We start from the raw sequence: 18844 nt of genomic DNA on the forward strand, positions 1-18844 counted from the left end.
CTGACTGATGTAAATGCGAGCGTAATATGGGAAGGATGAAAATAGAAAGGAGCCTTGAGCACCAGAAAGAACGCGTGTCTTAGAAATCCTTCTCATATTCATCCCCAAAGTGGTGCGAGCTCCTCTGCTCCCGCGTAGCCATCACACCTCCTCCTCCTGAACTCTTCTCCTAATCATGCATATTTAATTCAACTTTGTCTATATACCCTACACGGTATACACAGCCCTTCTATAAATAGACCCTTCGCATCCCAGATCACCTCCCTGCCTTCCCCTCAGACGCAGCTCAGCGCCGGCACTCAGAATAAAGCCGCTCCGGGTCTGCCGGCACTTCTCTGCCTTTCACTGTGCCACGGGCTCGTTCTCCTACGAGGACCAAAGGAGCCTCCTAACAACGCCACGCTGCTACGGAACTGTGTTCCGCTACGGAACGAAACTAACTTTAGATGGGGGAACTGGTTTAAACCTGATTTTATTGTCTGCGTTCCCAACCGTTTCCCTCCTCCGGTGGCTTCAAAGGAGCTCGGCGTGACGCCGCCTTTGTAGCGGCACATCCCTCCCGTCCCCGCCGCTCGCGTTACCGCGGTACCGGGGCGCGCACCGCCCGCACGGAGCTGAGTGTAGGATGCGCCCGGCATCACGCGCCCGCCCGCCCGGCACAGCCCGACTCCTCCCGGCACAGCCCCGAGTCCCGGCGCCGGGCGGGCAGCGCGGACACCCGCCGGCCGTCACGGAGCCCCCGGCGGCCGCGCCCCGCAAAGCGCCCCTCGCAACTTGGCGGGGCTCCGGCGGGCGGCGGGGCGCCGCGCCGCGTTACGTGCCACGAGGCGTCCGAGCGCCCGCTCCTCCGCACCTAACGCCCCTCGAGCGGCACCGGGAGCCCCGCCGGCTCCCGGCGGAGCTGCGCGCTCCTCGCGGCCCGCTCTCGGAGACGGGAAGGGCAGCGCGCTGCCTCAGCCCCGGCCGCGCCGCGTAACCTGCGGCGGCTCGTTGGGGCGCCGCGCCTCCCGGAGAGCTGGGATGCGCGGCTCTCCCGAGCCCGGCGGAGGGCAGCGGAGCCCCGGCCGCACACCGCCGCCCCTTCCGCTCAACTTTTCCACCTCGCCGGCGCCGGGACCCCTCCGAGCGCGGCGCGGCGCCGTAGACTCGCAGCGAGCGAGCACAGGGGGCAGCGGACTACGGCGGTTATTCAGTTACCGCCGCTCCGAAGCCTCCCGGCACGGCTCGCTGCCCCTCGGGCGCGACGCCCGGCCCTCCCTCGCGGCCCGGCAGCCGCCCCCGCCCCGCGGGAGGGCCCGGCCCCGCACCGCACAGTCATCAAAGTTCGGTGCGCGGGGACGGGGCTGGGGGTTTGGGGGCAGCGCCCGGCAGCGGAGCGGCGACAGCGCCCAACTCCTTCGTCCGGCCCGAAAGGAGCCCCGGGAGGGCACCCACGGCCAGAGGAAAAGGGGTCCGGGGTCCCCTCGCCCCGCAGCTCGGCGAGGAGTTTCCCCGCTCGCCAGAGCTCCGCCGGGCAGCGCGGCTCTCCCCGTCCTGCGGGGCTGCCGGGCGCGCGTGGCACAAAACGGGGCTGCTCCCGACCGCCGGCTGCGAGCCGAGCGCCCGGCTCACCTGGTTATAGGAGGTCTCCCAGGAGGCGGTGTAGTTGTAAAAGAAGGAGGAGAAGAACGCGTCTTCAGACAGCCCGCAGCCGGCCATCCTCCGGGCGCACCGCTCGCCGGGCGGGCACGCAGCAGCCGCTGCACGCGAACTCTCGCCGCCTCTTTCGCGGTCGCCGCCGCCGGTGCCGGTGCTGCCGCCGCGGAGCGCGCTTCGCCCTGCCGGCGGCCGGGGGACGCGTGCGGACGGGAGCGGGAGGCGGCGAACGCGGCCGGAGGAGCCGAGGGCAGCGCCGGGTGTGCGTGTGTGCGTGTGTGTGTGTGTGTGTGTGTGTGTGTGCGCGGCGGTGTAGAAGCACCGAGCGCCGCGTCACGTGTGCGCGCTCTCTCCGCCGCCGCCGGGAGCGGGCTGCGCTGCGGCCGCCGGCACCGCGCCGCGCAGCCCCGCCATCCCCTCCGCCCGCCCTCCGCGGCGGCGCCGGCAGCGAGGGGCTCCGGGGGTACCCGCGGCCGCAGCGCGGCGGCCGAGCAGCGGGCAAGTGGCGCCGCGCCTCCCCCGCGCCGCGCAGCGCGGCCCGGCCTCCCGCCGCGGCCCGCCTCCCCCCGCCCCGCCCCCGAAAAGTTGGGGCCCGGTAGCCCGGCCCAACGCCCCGCGCTGCCCCGGGGCGTCCCTTCGGACGGCGGCTCCCGGCCGAGGGCTTCGCTTTGGGCTTTTCTTTCGCTGCCCCGAACAGCGGGGCGTCCCGCGGGCGGCCGTGTGAGCGCGGCCGCGGCTGTCGGAGCGGCACGGAGAGCCGGAGCCGGAGCGCTCGGGGCGCGGGTCTGGCACGGCGGGGCCGCCGGGCAGCAGCAGGTGGGAGCGGCGCGGGCCTTCCGCGCTCCGACCGCACCGCGCGGTGCTCCGGTAGCTGGGACGCCTTCCTCGCTGCCGGCGGAAAGCTGGTCGATGCGAGGGGAAGGGAGGCGGTGCAGCTATGCTTTTTCACGGGGTAATTAGCATCTGTCATATAGTAATACTTTTGCCGTAAAAAAAGAAAAAAAATCATAAGAATTCAAAATTCATCATGAGACCACAAGGACTGGAAGGGACCTCTGGAGATCCGCTAACCCAGCACCCTGATAAAGCAGGTTCTCCGCAGCAGGTTGCACAGGAAAGCGTCCAGGTGTTTAATTGTCATATCTCCAGAGAAGGAGGCTCGGCAGCCTCTCCGTGCAGGCTGTGCCAGTGCTGTCATCCCCACAGGAAAGTTTTCCTCACGTTATATGGAACTTGCTGCGTTCCGGTTTGTGCCTTTGCTCCTTGCTTTGTCCCTGGGCCCTAGAAGAGCCCCATCCTGTTGACTCCTGCACTCTATAGTTATTTCTATGCTCCTCCTCATTCTTCTCTCCACGTCTTTGCTTTCCAACCACAGTTCCACACAGGCCTGTGGTTTGTTGAGCGGCACCCACAAGCCCTCAGCCAGCAATGGAGAAGGTCAGGGCAGGTTTCTGCCTCTTGCCCACTGACGCGTCCCCCTCCCACACAGTCTTAGGGACAAAACCACCACTTGGGAACACCCACGGGATCACTGGAGCCTTCTGGTTGCTGAGGAAATCTTGTTTTCTTCACGTCATTCCCCAAACAAGTCATGAACACGGAATACTGTGAGGCTTAGCAGAACATAACGGAATCACAGCATCATGATAGGAGGCAGCTCTGGATAACAGCTAGCCAGTAACACCCGAGTTATCAGCCAGAGAAACCTTAGTGACAGGCAGCTCTGTTCCACAGCAGGTCACACAGTCTCGTAACCTGTCCCAAACCACATAAAACTAAAGCAGCAGGGTTCCCAGCAGCAGAAGGTGGGACGAGGCATTCTCCATATCTACAGTAATTTGTTTCTCAGGATGCTTCAGTGTTTTCCTTGAGAGACCTCAGCCTGCCAAGGCTTCTAACCAGTGGCCCACAAAGGTTCACATGGTTTAACAGCAGATTTCAGCCTTCCAGACAGCAGTGATTAAGACTTTCACTGGATATCCTTCTTGAGCTGCTTCCCTCTCCTTCCTCAGAGGGGTCAGTGTTCAAAGAATCTGGATTCTAAAACACTAAGGAGCTTCACACCAAGTATTTCATCTTCACTTGAAGTCTTAGTGCATTCCAACCTGCATCTGTGCTCCAGAATTCCATCGTCTGAAGCAAAGCTCCTACTGTTGGAAAAGATTTTCTTTTGTTATTCTTCCCCTGTTGTCGGTTTGGGATGTTTATTTTTGCTAACACCTGATCTTTCCACCCACCTCAGGAGGTGCCATTTACTCCTTCCAGTGACAGAAGCATACTTGAGAGTATGCCTCTTCCAGCAGTGTTCATTCCAAGCCTCAAAAAAGACGATGGTTTCTGAACTGCTGGGTGCTTTCCCTGTCCTTTTCCCTCCAGCGCTGCTCCTCAGTCTGCTGTTAACCACGTGCTCTGGCTCGAAATTCTTCATTTAAGTTCATCAGATTCACCCCCAGAAAGAGCAGAAGGATTAGCTTAGTTGCCTGGTCATCTAAGAGATGGTTGATCTCTTGCTAGCGCTGTAGCTGTTGGTTGTGTGTACCCTGAGTTCTGCAGAGCGTGTTTCTGCTGGAAGCAAAACAAGATATGAGAACTTATTTATAGCACTGCCTATTGCTCCTACAGAGCATCCGTAGGTGTTTTTAGTCAGACGTTACCGAAGTAGCCAATAGTCCGTCTGCTGCATGATTTAGTATGCTAACATCGGTGGTATTGTGATGGTGGTGATGAAGCAAAAAACAACTTACGGTACTCCTATTGCTGGAGATGTGTAACCAAATGTAATTTCCATCCTTTCCGACGACTGGGATGACGGTCAGAAAGAAGTTAACTGCAGCGAGGTTCAGAACTTGTTTAAACAAAAAGCTCTTCCAAAAGTAACACATATCTCAGTTATCTTTCCAACCGCAGCAAAAAGTTTGTAAGAGCTCCTTGGCAATATGGAGATGCATTGTAGAAGGCTATTCAACATGTTTTCAATGTTGTTTTTTCCCATAAGCCAGGGCTTTATTCACATAGAGAGATTGACCCGTGCTTCAATAAGTGAGCAAGACAGAGCTGAAATAACAGAACCCATAAGAGGGATATTGCACTGCAGTATTGGATCTGGTACATCTCTTCCAACTGCGCCTACCCCTTCTTTCTCTTCCGTCTCCATCAGAAGATGCTGAAAGCAGCACAAGTGCAACCATGTTCCATCTGGACAACAATCAGTAAAATGGGTCTCCCTAAGAGCAGGGAACTCAACATTTTAACCTGGATTTTTAAATCACCGTTAAACAGAAAAATATAAAGACCATCGAAGAAAAGCAGCACTTGGTTACGCCACAGCTGTGCTGTAACAAAACTTGACAAGTGGGACACTGACTTTAAATTGTTCGTTTGCCATCAGTGACAGTCTCAGTGTGACACTGAAGCTCCCCAGATTGATAGTAGTTGCAGAGGAAGCAACCTGGCGACCACACTACCATGTCTGCATGGCCTCTGCACCAAGTTGGCAAAGGCATCCTTTATATCCTGATATCCCTGCATGTTGGCAGCTCCATACAACAGGTACCCTTGGAAGATTAAGCCAGAACATCACAAATGCACATTTCTTTTCTGTATGCAGTGACCTCTTAAGGAATTCCCTGAGAAGGAAGGCTTCGGGAAGCCTTTGGTTTGAGAAGCCTACAGTGAATTTGAGGCAGAATGAGTGAATTGATAGCAAAGACATTCAACTTCTACATTCCATATAAACAGATTCATAACAGAGCAGTCCCAGGAGATCAGGATTTGACACAGTTGTAGCCTCCAAGTGAAGGTTCCACAGCATGAGTGCTGTGCTACGGCTGCACGTGCTTTATTTAGTTTAGTGTAGTGACCCTCCAGCAATCAGCGCAGCATTTAAACTGAGTGCGGTGGTTCCCACTATTTTTTTCAAAGCTCTTAATTGCAAACACTTCAAAATGATGTATGGGTACCATCCTTTTATCCGCCTCCCCCCTCACTTTATTTTTCCCCATTGGCAGACACACGTAAGTTTTTTTTCTGACTTTACTAGTTTTCATTAGTTGAAAATCTCTTCTTACACGGCAAACGCTTAATAATACCAGGTATTCTAAAATGAAGTTAGCAGCTGTCCCGTATCTTATTCGCAGATGAATAAAGGAATATTTCTACTTAGCCTGTTCATAAATGCAATAAAAGCCTTTTGAAGTCAATTAAGACAGTCCATAAAAATTGAAGAGGGAAGGCTCTAAAAGTCCACTGATAGGTTTTCAATTAGGACTAATACTTTAAAGCTTCCTTAGCACCTTCCATCGAATTATTTCATTTTGCTTTATGAACAGTTCTGGAGCAAGGTATTACGATCTCCTCAAACATTAGGAGGACAACAGTTTCAGCTCCAGACCCTTGGAAAAGTCCAGCAACGTGGTGAGACAAGGTTTGTAAAAGCCATTAGCCCCGTGGGAGCAAAAACTGGCTTACAGCAGAAGTAAGTGAAGATTCCGGAATCTTTAGGATTCTATTTAATGTGAAGATAACTGCCATCTATTGCACAAAAATGTAACATTGGGCATTACTGTGAATGAAACCAATGGTGGATGAGAACACAGCAAGAACGGTCACTTTCTCAACATCACTTGGGTGTTCTGCATCCTTCCATTGGCTTCTGACAGTATTCTAGCTGAAATCAATAGGACTTCGTTTTTTTCACCTTCACCTCTGACACTTGGGGCTCCCAGAACAGCTTCCATACATCAGAATCATCATCTTACCTACAAGAGGTGCGTGCATAGATTCTCCAGCAGTGTGGTAACAGGTTATATGGTTAATCAAAACAGAACTTCTATAAAGTACCCCCCGAACGATGCTCCCAGACTTCCATTGCTGCCACCTTTTTGCAAATAAAAGGTTCTGCAGAGCAGCTGAAAGGAAATTGCACTGAGGGAGGGATGCCCCCAGATTGATTTCCATTGATCAAAATACGGCAAATGGATACTCAGTATCCAATGAGTGCTGAATGGTGGTATAGGAATTTACCACAACCAGCTTTTCTAAAGTTCTGCTTTGTCCGGTATACTTCTTAAGGCTGCAAATATCACTGTAATGCATGGATACTTCCAAATAGTGCACTACATTGTGACTGACAGCCGCTCGTTCCCATCACCAAAAGGCAGCAGAATTGTGCTGGAGCTTTTGCTGCACTCGGCAAGAGAAGAAATGGCTGCAGAAGCGCTCCTTCCACTTAAGATTATGGATGGTTGTATTCTGTTACACAGCCTTGTGTTGCTCTTGCACCCTTGCAGTTGCACCAAAAGTACACTGGCACTGGCTTTGACTCTTGTGTTCTTCATCTCAGATCCAAATCTATCTAAGCATCGAGTCAACTTGACAATTGAAGTTCCATGAAACGTGCAACCGAATAAAGTAAAACTGGAGACACAAAAAGCAGTAAAGATAATAAAAATAAATAAACCTGCCGCAAGTCTAAAAGTCGGATTACATGAATTTTTGCTCATCTCAGAAGTGCAGGAAATTATTTCCTTGATTTCTGCAAGATCAAGTGCGCCACTGATTAAAACTTTGTCTGCTCAAGTGGAAGAGCAGAACACTGATGAGTTTGATTGTCCTGCAAGCAAGATATTTTTAATGAAACCGTTGTAAGATGAAGCCACTATGATCATTTAATTCCTAGTTAAGGCCTTCCAGCAGCTTTTCAACATGAGTAATCTTCAACAGCTCAATACCCCCAGAATTATAAATAACAACAAGCAAATATGTGTCATTCAAATGTAAGCAGGCATGAATGTACGAGGTAGTTCATCACTTTTGATAGTCTCACCCCCAATTAACCATGTAAAGGAAACACTAAAGCCCTATAGGATTACAACTCCCCCAAAACAACACTTCTGTGGTTAGCTACTCAATGAATTAACACATGTAATATGGCAACTATGTAAGTAACTGGGCATCTACTTCCAAGAAATAGCTCACAGACATTCTTCCTGCTCCTGGATACATCCTGGTCACTGCGAGCGAGTGATTTAAACAGTAGAACCACCATTATTTTATCAATCATGGTAAAGATGTCATCTAAGAACAAATGTATTGAAAGGTGTGCTGAGATCTCCTGTCATCACTCAGATAATGATGGAGGTAAGGGACTGCACTGTCCTTTACTCAGAGCTTATCGATAAAGCAGTAGCACCTCACCATCACAAAGTATATTACAGACACTGAAAAACACATCTGACTGCTTGGCACTGCACGCTGCATGGCGAGGAATGCAGAGGAGAGGAGGCAGCGGATTCCAGTTGCACACTGCGAAATGCAGCGGAATTCCATTTAATTGTCTTCTGCACAACCCCAAGAAAAGCTCTGAGCGGCACAGAGCTCCATCTTTTTTACACAAGGAATACCACAAAGAGGCAGCAAACCCTCAGAAATAATTGATATTTCAAAGGGATTTGACAGATCATTAACTTTGGATTTCATTGGTGACATCATTCTACTTGACCCAATTAATAAACACAGACCTCACTAGGAGAAAACGCACCCTACGCCAAGCAGGCATTTTGTAGCAGGCATTGTATTTCAGCCTGTCCTTTCTGCTACACATCATCCCAAACCAAGGCGAAGAGTAATCATTCTTCTTAAGGCAGACTAAAGCAAATGCAATGGAAGGCATTAGAATTAGAATTGCTTTCTTTCCTCTTTTTTCTTTTAGTCAAAATTTTGCAAGCAGTAAGAACAAAGATTTGCTGTTCCTTTTGTTGCTAATGAAGGAAGCTGTGAGTCTAGCCAGCCCTCCGTTGATACAGGTATTTAAAGTATACGTAATCAGATTGTTTTATCAAGAAACTGCTAAAAAAGCATTTGAGTTTACAAAATCTCACTGAATTCTAATAGTTGGTCTCCGAAGGAGCCAGCAGACTACAAACTGTCAGACTCTTTATTTGCAAATAAATAAATATATAAATAAATAAAGCTGCAGGAAATCAAAGCGTTAAGTCTCACAGAATGGCCAAGGTTGGAAAGGACCTCAGGATCGTGGATCTCCAACCCAACTACTACAGGCAGGGTTGCCAACCTGCCCATTTAGTACTAGATCACAACACCCAGGGCCCCATCCAACCTGGCCTTGGACACCTCCAGGGACACGGGGCATCCACAGCCTCTCCGGGCAGCCTGTGCCAGCGCCTCACCACTCTCATGGTACAGAACTTAAGTAACAGTATAGCAGACTATCACCACGAAAAGCCTTATGAAGTAGGCCTTTCCTATTTCACATAACTGAATATTTTGCTATTCACTTTCCAAAGATCTCCAGGAACAAATGGGATTTCAGAAAACCATGGCTCTACCACTACGTTCCCATTAACCCAGTATTTGCCAGCGCCAGACAATGCAGAGAACTGACAACTGAGTGGAGCATTTGGATTTACAAAGCAGGGAGTCCAGTGGGGAGCTTTATAACGATACCTTGTAAGGCGTAGCTCTGATCTACCATCCAAAATGGAACACATTTCCTACTGTTCTTCTTTCCATTCCCCTTACAGACCTTTCTTTAATGGTGCATAGCAACAAGCTGTTCGTTGTCCATAAATTCACTCAAGTGACTCTTTTCAGCAAACAGGGCAAACAGTTCCAGCAGCATGGCTGGAGTTTCAGATTCTTGCCAATTATTACCTGCTCTTAAATGATTTCTTTTCAAGTACTTTATAAAACAGCAGTCATTTAAGTCTGCTTCCATTCTACTGCACAGCCGAACAGCTATTGGAACAAAGCTGTCAATATCCTTCTGGACAGTGAGCTGCTCCGAGACACAGCCGGTGAATCTCACTGCTTTTAACCTCCTGCCACAGTACGAACTGAACTGTGAGCCTCTCACCGAGGTCAGTGAAGGTTCACAGTGCAGCCAGGTGTTTTTGGCTGGTTTCTTTTTGATTGTAAGAACTACTCCAGCCCTGCCAGAAAAGAAAGGCTCATCAGTTACCCGTTGTTCGACGTGCAAAACGCAACGCCCTCAAATACACCAGTCCGAGGTTTGACAAGTCGAGTTTAATTTGTTTATCTTTAAAATCACACACAAAGGTTGACAGTAAAAACAGGTACCTTCGTGACGCTGAGAAGGCCAATAGTTTTGAGGATATTACTTCTTACTGGTATGAACAGAAGCCGTTTCATCGTGCAGCTGAATACTGTAAGGAAGAAAGCAGGAAGTAGGCCCACCAGCAGCGCTGCTCCGCAAAGCCTGCTAAGTGCTGGGAGCAATGAGGCTGGGAACATCAACGCGGTATGCTTACAAAGCGAACACTGAAATCAAATGGAAAGCAGGAGCCTACTTGAGCTAAAAGAATAAGACCAGCCCAAGATAATATATGTTTAGAGCCACAGAAAATATTTATTATCAACAGTAATTTGTGCTATGTTTTAATTTTCTATACAACATAATGACTGCATAGCTTTCATAGCTGGAAAAAATCACTCCGAGGTGTATACAAATGAGAACTATTTTATCATTTGCCCAATACACATGCAGCGTTTTAGAGAATCTGCAAAGTTAAACACCTCAAATCATCAGACTAAGCTATTACCACTGCTGCAGGAATGGTATTTCACTGCTGTTAACATACTTAGTTTAATCCCTTGATAATGCAAGTTGGCATCTCCTTGATGCCAAACGTTTATCTCGAATGCATCAGTGAAAACGCAGGGCAGTCTGCGCTCGCCGTTTGTGCTCTCATACGATGGTTTAATCCTGCTCCAAAGCTGCTCAGTTCAAGGTAAAAACTATATGAAGTTTGTGCTACGAGAGACCAATGCCCAGTTTTATACCAACAGCTCTAGGACGGGTATGAAAAACAGACATCTACTTGTGTAAGATGGATTCCATCTTTGCTTCAAATAACTCGTGTCACATACACAGCCCCCAAATCAAATGATTTTAAAAGGTCAGAGTACTGATACAGATCATACTTAAAATAGCAAAAGATGTTCATTATTAAACCTTCAGCTATTCTAAAGGCAAAATAAACAACTACTTCTAATAGAGTACAGTAAGTGAATAAATGCATGCATTTATCTCTACACTTCCCAGTGCCGTGGTATGGCATGGCTTTTTATTGCTAAACTGTCACAAAATGAAGGAAATTACAGCAACCTGATTACAAATTACAGCTCAACTGGATGGAAGGAAGATTACTTGCCCTTTAACTCTTGTTGAAGTGTCATTGCAAATGACACGCTCATACTTCAGCACGTTTGGTTTAACCTGCTTTTGTAGGACGAAGACAGAGTGGTTTCCAGTGTGCACCGTGCAGCAGGCAGTGCAAATGGAAAGCAACCAATCACAAACCAGTGCAGGGTTGGCGTCACAAGCCTTTATCCCAACAGCGAGGAAGCAGTCAGACTGTGGTGCTGCTGTTGTGCAAAGCTGACTGGACTATTAGAGAACACACCCGCACCAACTGGCCTGTAACAACTGCACTGCGCCTTCAGTGAGCACGTTTCTGGCTGCTGCCACCACTGAAGAAACTTCAAAGAGGTTAAAAAATTCCAGTTATTTCAGTTAATGCTGGTACTTCACACAAAGTGCATGGGAGCCTTAAATTCTGCCTGCCATCAGACAGTTCCTCCATTCTGTTACTTCCAACTTTTCCCCCTACTTACTGCAGTCTGTGTAGCCAACATCAATTATGTTGAGTACCAACTGCAATTTCTTACAGCTCCTCCATGAAGCACACAGTGACTTTCATACCCTTATAGATAAAGCAGAACAATTAGCAGCTCTCTCTCCCTAGTCTCCTTTTGTTTTTCCAGGCCAGCTATTGACAGCTTTTCCATAAGGAAAAAGGTCAGGGAATGAGGCTCCAGCTTTCAAACAGCCCGTACTCAAAATCAAGCTACTCTGCATGTAACCACTCTATGCCTAAGATAACTGCAGCTGAGAGTTCCAGATGCTTTTCCATTAGGACCTAGATAACATCTGGCAAGTCACATTGTACCCTTCATTACTCTTTCACAAAAGGCTACTTATTAGTTGTCCCCTTCATGGCTCTAAAGCTACTTCTAGATGAGGTCTGCGCTCAGTCCACATTGATCTCAGCTTGTTTACCTGTTACTGCCCTAAATCCTTAGATACGTTGTTGTTTGCAAAACAAACCACACATCAGTATTGTGCAGTAACACCCGTCTGCACAATGTCTGCAATAGGACAATGAGCCTTCCTGCTCCAACCCTACCGCCATTCCATCCTCCATTGTCCATGTAAGCCTATAAAACACCTCAGCCCTAAACTCAAGCATCGCAAAGGTTCTGAATGGCAGTTCTCCACTGAGAGAAGTGTTCCCAAGGAATCATGATGACACAAAGCCACGCACGAATCAAGTTCAGCAGATTCCCCAGATGCTTGTGCTTCAGCATCTTCTCAAACCGCGAGCCATCAGATTCCAGTGAAGTTTCAGCAGCCAAGCTGATCCCCATTGCATGCATTCCAACTGCCAACAGCGAAGAGAGAATTTGGCCTCTTCAGTCCCCAGTGACAGCTGCGAAACCCAACAGCCTTCCAATTAAGCCAATGACACCGGCGCACCCCAAAGCCTTCAGGTGGATTGCACAGGTGTCACTGATTTAATTGGAAGATGGCAGGGCTGCACAGCTGTCAGAGGACATTAATCTGGCCGGCAGTATTTGCATTCCTGATGCACACAAACCAAAGATCCCAGGTTGACTGTCACACTCACAAACAAGCTGAGTTTGTGGGTATGACAATTTAAAAAGACAAAAACAACCCCAAAAAGCCCAAGTTTCTCCAGTGTCAAGTTCCACTGACAGCCATACCCATCTGCTGCCCAGTCCAAGTACAGATCTACTGCAATCTACACCAGCTGGTTCTGGGGTCCTCAAGGGATTTCATGCTGAGAACTGGCTCTGTTTGTGGACCTTGCCATCCCTAGGAAAAGCTTCACAGAAGGTGGCTCTACACCATTTAGCTGAAGGCTGCACAGAAATACTAGAGAAATTCTTACCTGAGGGCAGCCATTTTCCAGCATTCCACATTTCCCTCCTCCTGAAGAAGGAAAGGGAATTATGAAACACTGGGTACTGAACTTGAGAATTACTCTGGAGCAGAGCTTTGTAAAGTAACGTGTTTAGGAGTGCAGCTCTGAAATCAAAGCTTTAGTTGTTCGGACCATCTGTCATTAATTTAAGAACTGCAATCAGAGAACACAATTTTGAGTTCACATCTTATAAGCAGTCAGTCCCCCTCCTCAGTTCCTTCACAGAGCAGGGAAGCCCATGAACAACACCAGACCAGTTTCAGCATTCCTCTAGTGGGGGAAATCCCCTACTCCCTTCGCTTTGTTGCTGAGCCTGGGGAAGACTCACAAGTCCCACTGAGTGTTATAAATCCAATCAACTTCACCTTCAGACGTGCTTCTCTTTATAAAACTGTTTTCACTGCTAAGGAGTTTTCACAGCCTCTCTACTTACTCTCCACCAAACTGCATTTCAAAAAACACAAACTGGAGTTGAAAGAGAATCCTGAAATTCCTTGATTCCAAGTAAATCTTACAGCCACATGTTTAACCTGCGGTTCACACAGGATACACCTGTGGCTTAAGATTAGTCTTCCAGTAGCATAACTGAGACTGGTTGCCAAATCTCCAAGCAAAACATGCCTTAAAGCATGACAACAAACTCACAGTGGAAGCGACAACAACTCCCACCACTCGGGGGGCAGGTGCTCTGGCAAGAGCTGTTCCAGCTTCCCTTTGCCAGAACCAAATCCCAGATGTATTATTTTGGGGAAGGAAAAAAACAACAAACCTCAAAATCTGACCAAGTACTCAATCTTACTGAGTAAAACTCCCCATGAAATTACCTTCCTATCTTGAAAATGCTGTCAAGCCGTACTTCACTAAATATCAGTGCAAAATGACAATACTGAAATTTCATGTGCCTAGAGTGCGGCTGATGGTGTTATTTGTGTTCCTCTGAAATGATACCTGAACAATGCCTGCAAGGGTCAGTTCCAACTAGCCACAGATGCTTCACTTTGTAGGACAAATTACCACAGTTCCGCCCTGGAAACATCTGGGAACGGATCAAAAAAGCATTTTCCAAAGAAATGCACATGCATGCACAATATTTACCTTGTAAAGAATTCGCTACATATCTGAAGGAAGTTTGCAAGGGATTAAGACCTTACGTAGTATATTGATGCCACCATCATCCTGCTACTCAAGCATCTGCGCTTTTTAATGTTATACTACTGCCACGTCAATAAAACAACAGTTTAATGAGAGACTAAGTGGATCCTCACGTTTCCATCAAAATAACTGAAATACTGACATACTGTGGGCACAAAATTAGTATAAATAGACTTTATTGAAGTCAGTACCTTCGTACTGAAGCTGAAGGTTGTGTCTACATAAGCACAAGTTGTAACATTTCACAACTTCTAAAAGGAATGTCAACAATTACAACGATCATGCATACCATGGTCGATAATCACATTTTTAGAAGCATTTTCAACCATTTCTAAAGAAATGCTTATAACATTGTTATATATAGAACTACTTTCAATAAACTGCAAAACATTGATCAGCTTTTCCAGTATGAGCTACAGTGTCAACACAAAAGGGAGGCATAAATGTTTAATTTATGAAATCAGAATGGAATATTTACTGTAAAGAAAAATTAAAAAGCTTTCAAATAAAAGGCCATTATTGAACCAAAGTGAAGAGCACAACTTGAACTTTGAATCCATTCATCTTTTAAAGCTGTCCTCTGAATAACTTCAGTTCAAAGCATAAATTCAGTACTGCGAGTATTCCTTGGACTGAAGTTTGGCAATGATGCGATCCAACTGTCTCTTTGCTTCACACTGTGGAAAATTGCTCATGTCATAATATTGAGGGGCAATTTTCACCAGCCTGTCAAAAAAGGAAAGATTGATTACTAATACTCCAGCTTTAAGATGCATCCCATACAAATTCTACAACTGACAGAAACAAATACTACCCTTTATTTTTTTCCCCACCTGGCATTTCTGAGGTTAATGAAAGAGTTCACCACCTTCAAGTTTCAGTGCTGCACCCAAGTCCAAAACAAAAAAGCACACAATTATGCCCACCTGAGTATCAGCTTGTACAAAGGCAGCCGTTTGCTCTTAGCTGGTTTAAGCTTAGAAACCCAGTCGAGAGAGACTATATTTCTGCTTCGGTATTTAAGGTCCTTGTTCAGAAAGATTTTTGCCCAAGGATTTGAAACAGCATTATGCATTAAAATACAAAAGAAAGTATCCCCATACCCTGTGCTATTTGACGTACAAGCCTTTCTACGCAACATACTACTTCAACAGCTGAAAAATATCCCATATTCACCCAGCCTTACAACTTCACAGATCAGGTAAAACCTTAAAGACAGGGGAGAAGATTCAGATCTCCACTGTCAATCGAGTACAAGTGCACTCAGTTCCCTGCTGTGCACCCTACTGACTAACAGTTTTATGACAAGGCAGGTTCTACCATATTACCACAACTCCCCCCACTCTGTTTTAAGAAAGCACTGAATCCTGTTCAGATCCCTAAAAAAAAAACAAAAAAAACCAAACAACAGGCACCAACTGCCATGAGCGATTCTAGATCTTGAGGCATCTACCTGCTTCTCTTTGGCACACAAAGAAGTGCTGAGACACACTCCCAAACACAGCATCTCTAAGCAGCTCCTCCAGAACTGACTTAACAAGCTCTGCAGTCAAAGGTCTCCCCACACACTGCACATAGAGCCTGAGCATCTGAGTTTTGTGCACAACTCCCCAAGACCAGAAACAGGTATCCACGAAGAAAACCTCTAGTCACCTGTAAGCTCACTAGTCCATACAACTGTCATTCCCCAAACTGTTTTTTAATCCTTGGATTCACAAGAAGTGGAAAGACCAGCTATGATGGAAAAACATAATAAATCAAAGCACTTTTCAGTAGCTCACAACTGCTTTACGACTTTCTGCTTACCATTCAGGTTTGATGTCTGTACATGTCCGGATGTAGTTCTTCGTTGTAAGGACAAACTCATTATAAAGCACCCATTCTGGTTTGTGATCGAGAACAGTGGAAGGATGCAACTGTACCACCTGGTTATCTTTTACTGTTAAGTAATGCCCCGTTCGTTCCAAGTGTGCCACCTAAGTAACAAGAGAACAATCCATTAGCACAGGAGGGTTTGAGTGACTTCAAGCAGCACTGCACCCAAAACACTTCATTGTAGCTTAGAAACCTTGTCTAAATTGAGCACATTACTGGGTCACTTGAAGTATTCAGATTTTTTTGTACACACACAATCAAGATGCCAGATGTTCCCACTAACTGCCTTCCTTACATGTATACACTGCTATACAATTCAAACAACATATAAAAACTGTTACCAAGAAGAATTATTAGTACAGCAGCAATGCAGACAGTATTGAAGGAAATACTTAAAAGACACTTGTGAACACCACCATCAGCTGTGACCTAGCACAGACGACTCCTCCCAGCACAGTTTGCAGCTGCTGGTTACTGGTCCTACAGTAGCTGTATTATCCTTTTACTGATGCACTGCTTCAGTAATAATTTTATTGACGGATCAGTTATTCTACAAATTCCCTCACAGTAAGCCTGAAAAAACAGTGTCAGTCCAGTTAGAAGAGGAAATTTAACATGTCCAAAAGTAAGAACAGCCTCGGTACAGCACAAGCTTCAGAGCTGAAAAATGTAGGTTCAGCAACATACTTCTGCTGTGACCTTGGTAAAAAAATCAATTAACCTCCCTGACCAAGCTTCTCGTCTGTGAAAGGGTAGAAATGTCTGCCTCACCAAGATGATCTGATACCTGAGCTCATTAAGATTTGGTAAGGCAATCAGTTGTCCTTAGAAGGATGTTCTCTGTAAGAGCAGTTAATCTACAAGTACAGGTAACTAAAATTAACCTTCCAGCACCGGAAATTCAAGATGACCCTTGTAGTTATTTCATCATTTATACGTACAAAAATACCATAAAAAGATTAAGCAGAACAGAACAGCTAAAAAGATGTGCAAAAGACACAATCCTATCATCATTAGCTATTTCCCTCTAATACAGACTGCATACGTTGTTGCTTTTCAATTGTTTTAATTCCTACACTTATCCTTTTTTTTTTCCTCCTCAGAGATAAACCACATTTATTAGATTAAAATCACAGCATTTCTAATCTAATACTCACCTCAAATTCCACATCAGGGCATGAGCTTTGCAACAAGCTATTTACTTTTAAACATGCCTCTCTGTTACACTTTATGACACTCCTACCTAGGACATTCACTTTCATAATCATCAGCTGTTCACACCACATTATACAGCTACTTTGTTTTCATGTCTGGAGAGCCAACATAAGCACTCTTAAAGGAAACTAACAGTGCGCTGCCCAGAACAACTCAGGCTTAATTCCATTCAGCTCAACCCAAAACTTGTGGAGTTAAAGAGCAGTCCAGCTGCAAACCAGAGCAGACTAATAACTCATCTGTTTCAGACGTGCCACAGCAGTAGTGCACGTGAGTGCTGAATTACACTTTTTTATTCTGCTTTTAAAAATACATTATATTTTTTCCAGAAGTGACTATGTGTACAAAAGTATCAGGGTGTTCCAGCTGCTGTTCTTCCCACAGAAGGACAATACGATCCATTTTAGTTTGTTTCTACAAAACTGTTCTGCTGGATTTAAAAATCAATACAATTTACCTTGACCACCTCAATCACCCCCAGATATATTAAAAACAGCAAAGTAGCAGGATTTACATTTCCTCAAATGGACACACAACCATTTCCTTCCCTGCACAATGTACAGGGCAGCACTCCAGTTGTGCAATTCTGAAGTAAAAAGACTGATATATCTAATTAAGAACATTCATAAAAACACAAAAGAAAAGCAAAGCGAGCTCTGAACGTCTAGAGTAGGAAAAAGACTAGAGTAACTCTATTAGAAAAAAGGTCATCTTAGAACCCTGATATCACTGTTAAGGCACCTTTAAGTGGTTACACACTATTACAATTTGTTTCAATTCTGAGACAGTAACAAGCCCACAGCATTTATCCCATTTAGACGTTTCTCCTAAGTACGCTTGTTAGCAGACAGAACCATAGCTAATTTCAGCTTCAGTAACGGCCATGCTATAAAGAAACACACACAGTGAAGTGATGGCTCCACAGCAAGCAGATAATCCAGCTACCTGCCACTACATTGTCCTGCTCACTCCTGGACAGAGCTGTTTCAGCATTGATGACAAAGATAATTCTGCTTTTCCTCTGAAGGTGCAAGCAGCCTGCAGCATTACGCTGCTATAAGAACTTAGAATGGGCTCTGGAAAGCACCAAGGCTGACATAAGTGAGCAAACGAGCACACACATGAGACAGTGTATAAACCCATGCACCTCTGCAGCCCTGGCAAGCAACCAGTTCCAATGCCTGTAAAATACAGCATGGGGGGTCCTCAATATCAGGAAAAGGGTTTTGCTCTCACCTATCCTTCTCTTGCTTGTAGATATATCTAGGTACATATATCATATGTAGATATAATACAGATATATGATCCAAGCTCTCCTTTATGCAAGGCTCTGTTGCTTGTTTTAGCCTTCAACAAGTCAGTGTAACATGTTGATATGGCAGAGAATGTCAACTGTTTTCTGCTACTTTATTCAGCAAATTAAGTTAAATCAACTGACAGGGAGGTCTCATGGAAAAGACAGCACAAGACAAGCTGGGGTGCCTATTGTCAGGAAGGATGGAAAAAACAAGACACAGGTAGTTCTGTACCTTCTGTGAATATGGGGAGCAAAGGAGAGAGGTGAAAGGACATCTTTAGAAATGAAGAAAAGAACAAAAAACACAAGTGAAGCTCCTAAAAGATTAGGAAAACAAAACCCATGTACTCCTCTGCAAAATGTATTTAGACATCTGCTTAGTTAAAGAAAAGCAACTTTCCTGGACTCCTCTCCCAGGCTTCAAATGGCAGATTGGCTAGAAAGGCTCAACAACTGACCACAAAAGGATTCCTGTTTATGGATGTTAGGACATAAGCATGCTGGGGCAGAGGAATATATCAAATGAGATCTGGAACAAGATGCTCTCCCAGTTTTGTTTTCACAGAAATCACTTTTGGTGGGCAGGTAAATCATCCCCAACCTCGGTCATTCTGTGATTCAGTCA

At 46.4% G+C, this 18844-nt stretch overlaps 2 protein-coding genes across 2 annotated transcripts in view; both read right to left on the reverse strand.

The window, feature by feature from the left end:
• The window catches only part of PPARGC1A (PPARG coactivator 1 alpha), a 344287-nt gene extending 342356 nt beyond the window's left edge, over positions 1–1931 (reverse strand). Inside the window, exon 1 of the mRNA XM_072334506.1 lies at positions 1612–1931. Coding sequence (XP_072190607.1) covers positions 1612–1698 — 87 coding nt within the window. The 5' untranslated portion in view covers positions 1699–1931. The remainder of the gene's footprint in view (positions 1–1611) is intronic.
• Positions 1932–10004: 8073 nt separating this feature from the next.
• DHX15 (DEAH-box helicase 15) overlaps positions 10005–18844 on the reverse strand; it is a 45302-nt gene continuing 36462 nt past the window's right edge. The window contains exons 13-14 of the mRNA XM_072334451.1: positions 15639–15808; positions 10005–14558 (exon numbers count right to left, since the gene is read on the reverse strand). Of these exons, the coding sequence (XP_072190552.1) occupies positions 14441–14558; positions 15639–15808 (288 nt within the window). The 3' untranslated portion in view covers positions 10005–14440. The remainder of the gene's footprint in view (positions 14559–15638; positions 15809–18844) is intronic.

The sequence above is a fragment of the Excalfactoria chinensis genome, chromosome 4 (assembly GCF_039878825.1).
Source record: "Excalfactoria chinensis isolate bCotChi1 chromosome 4, bCotChi1.hap2, whole genome shotgun sequence".
NCBI lineage: Eukaryota > Metazoa > Chordata > Aves > Galliformes > Phasianidae > Excalfactoria > Excalfactoria chinensis.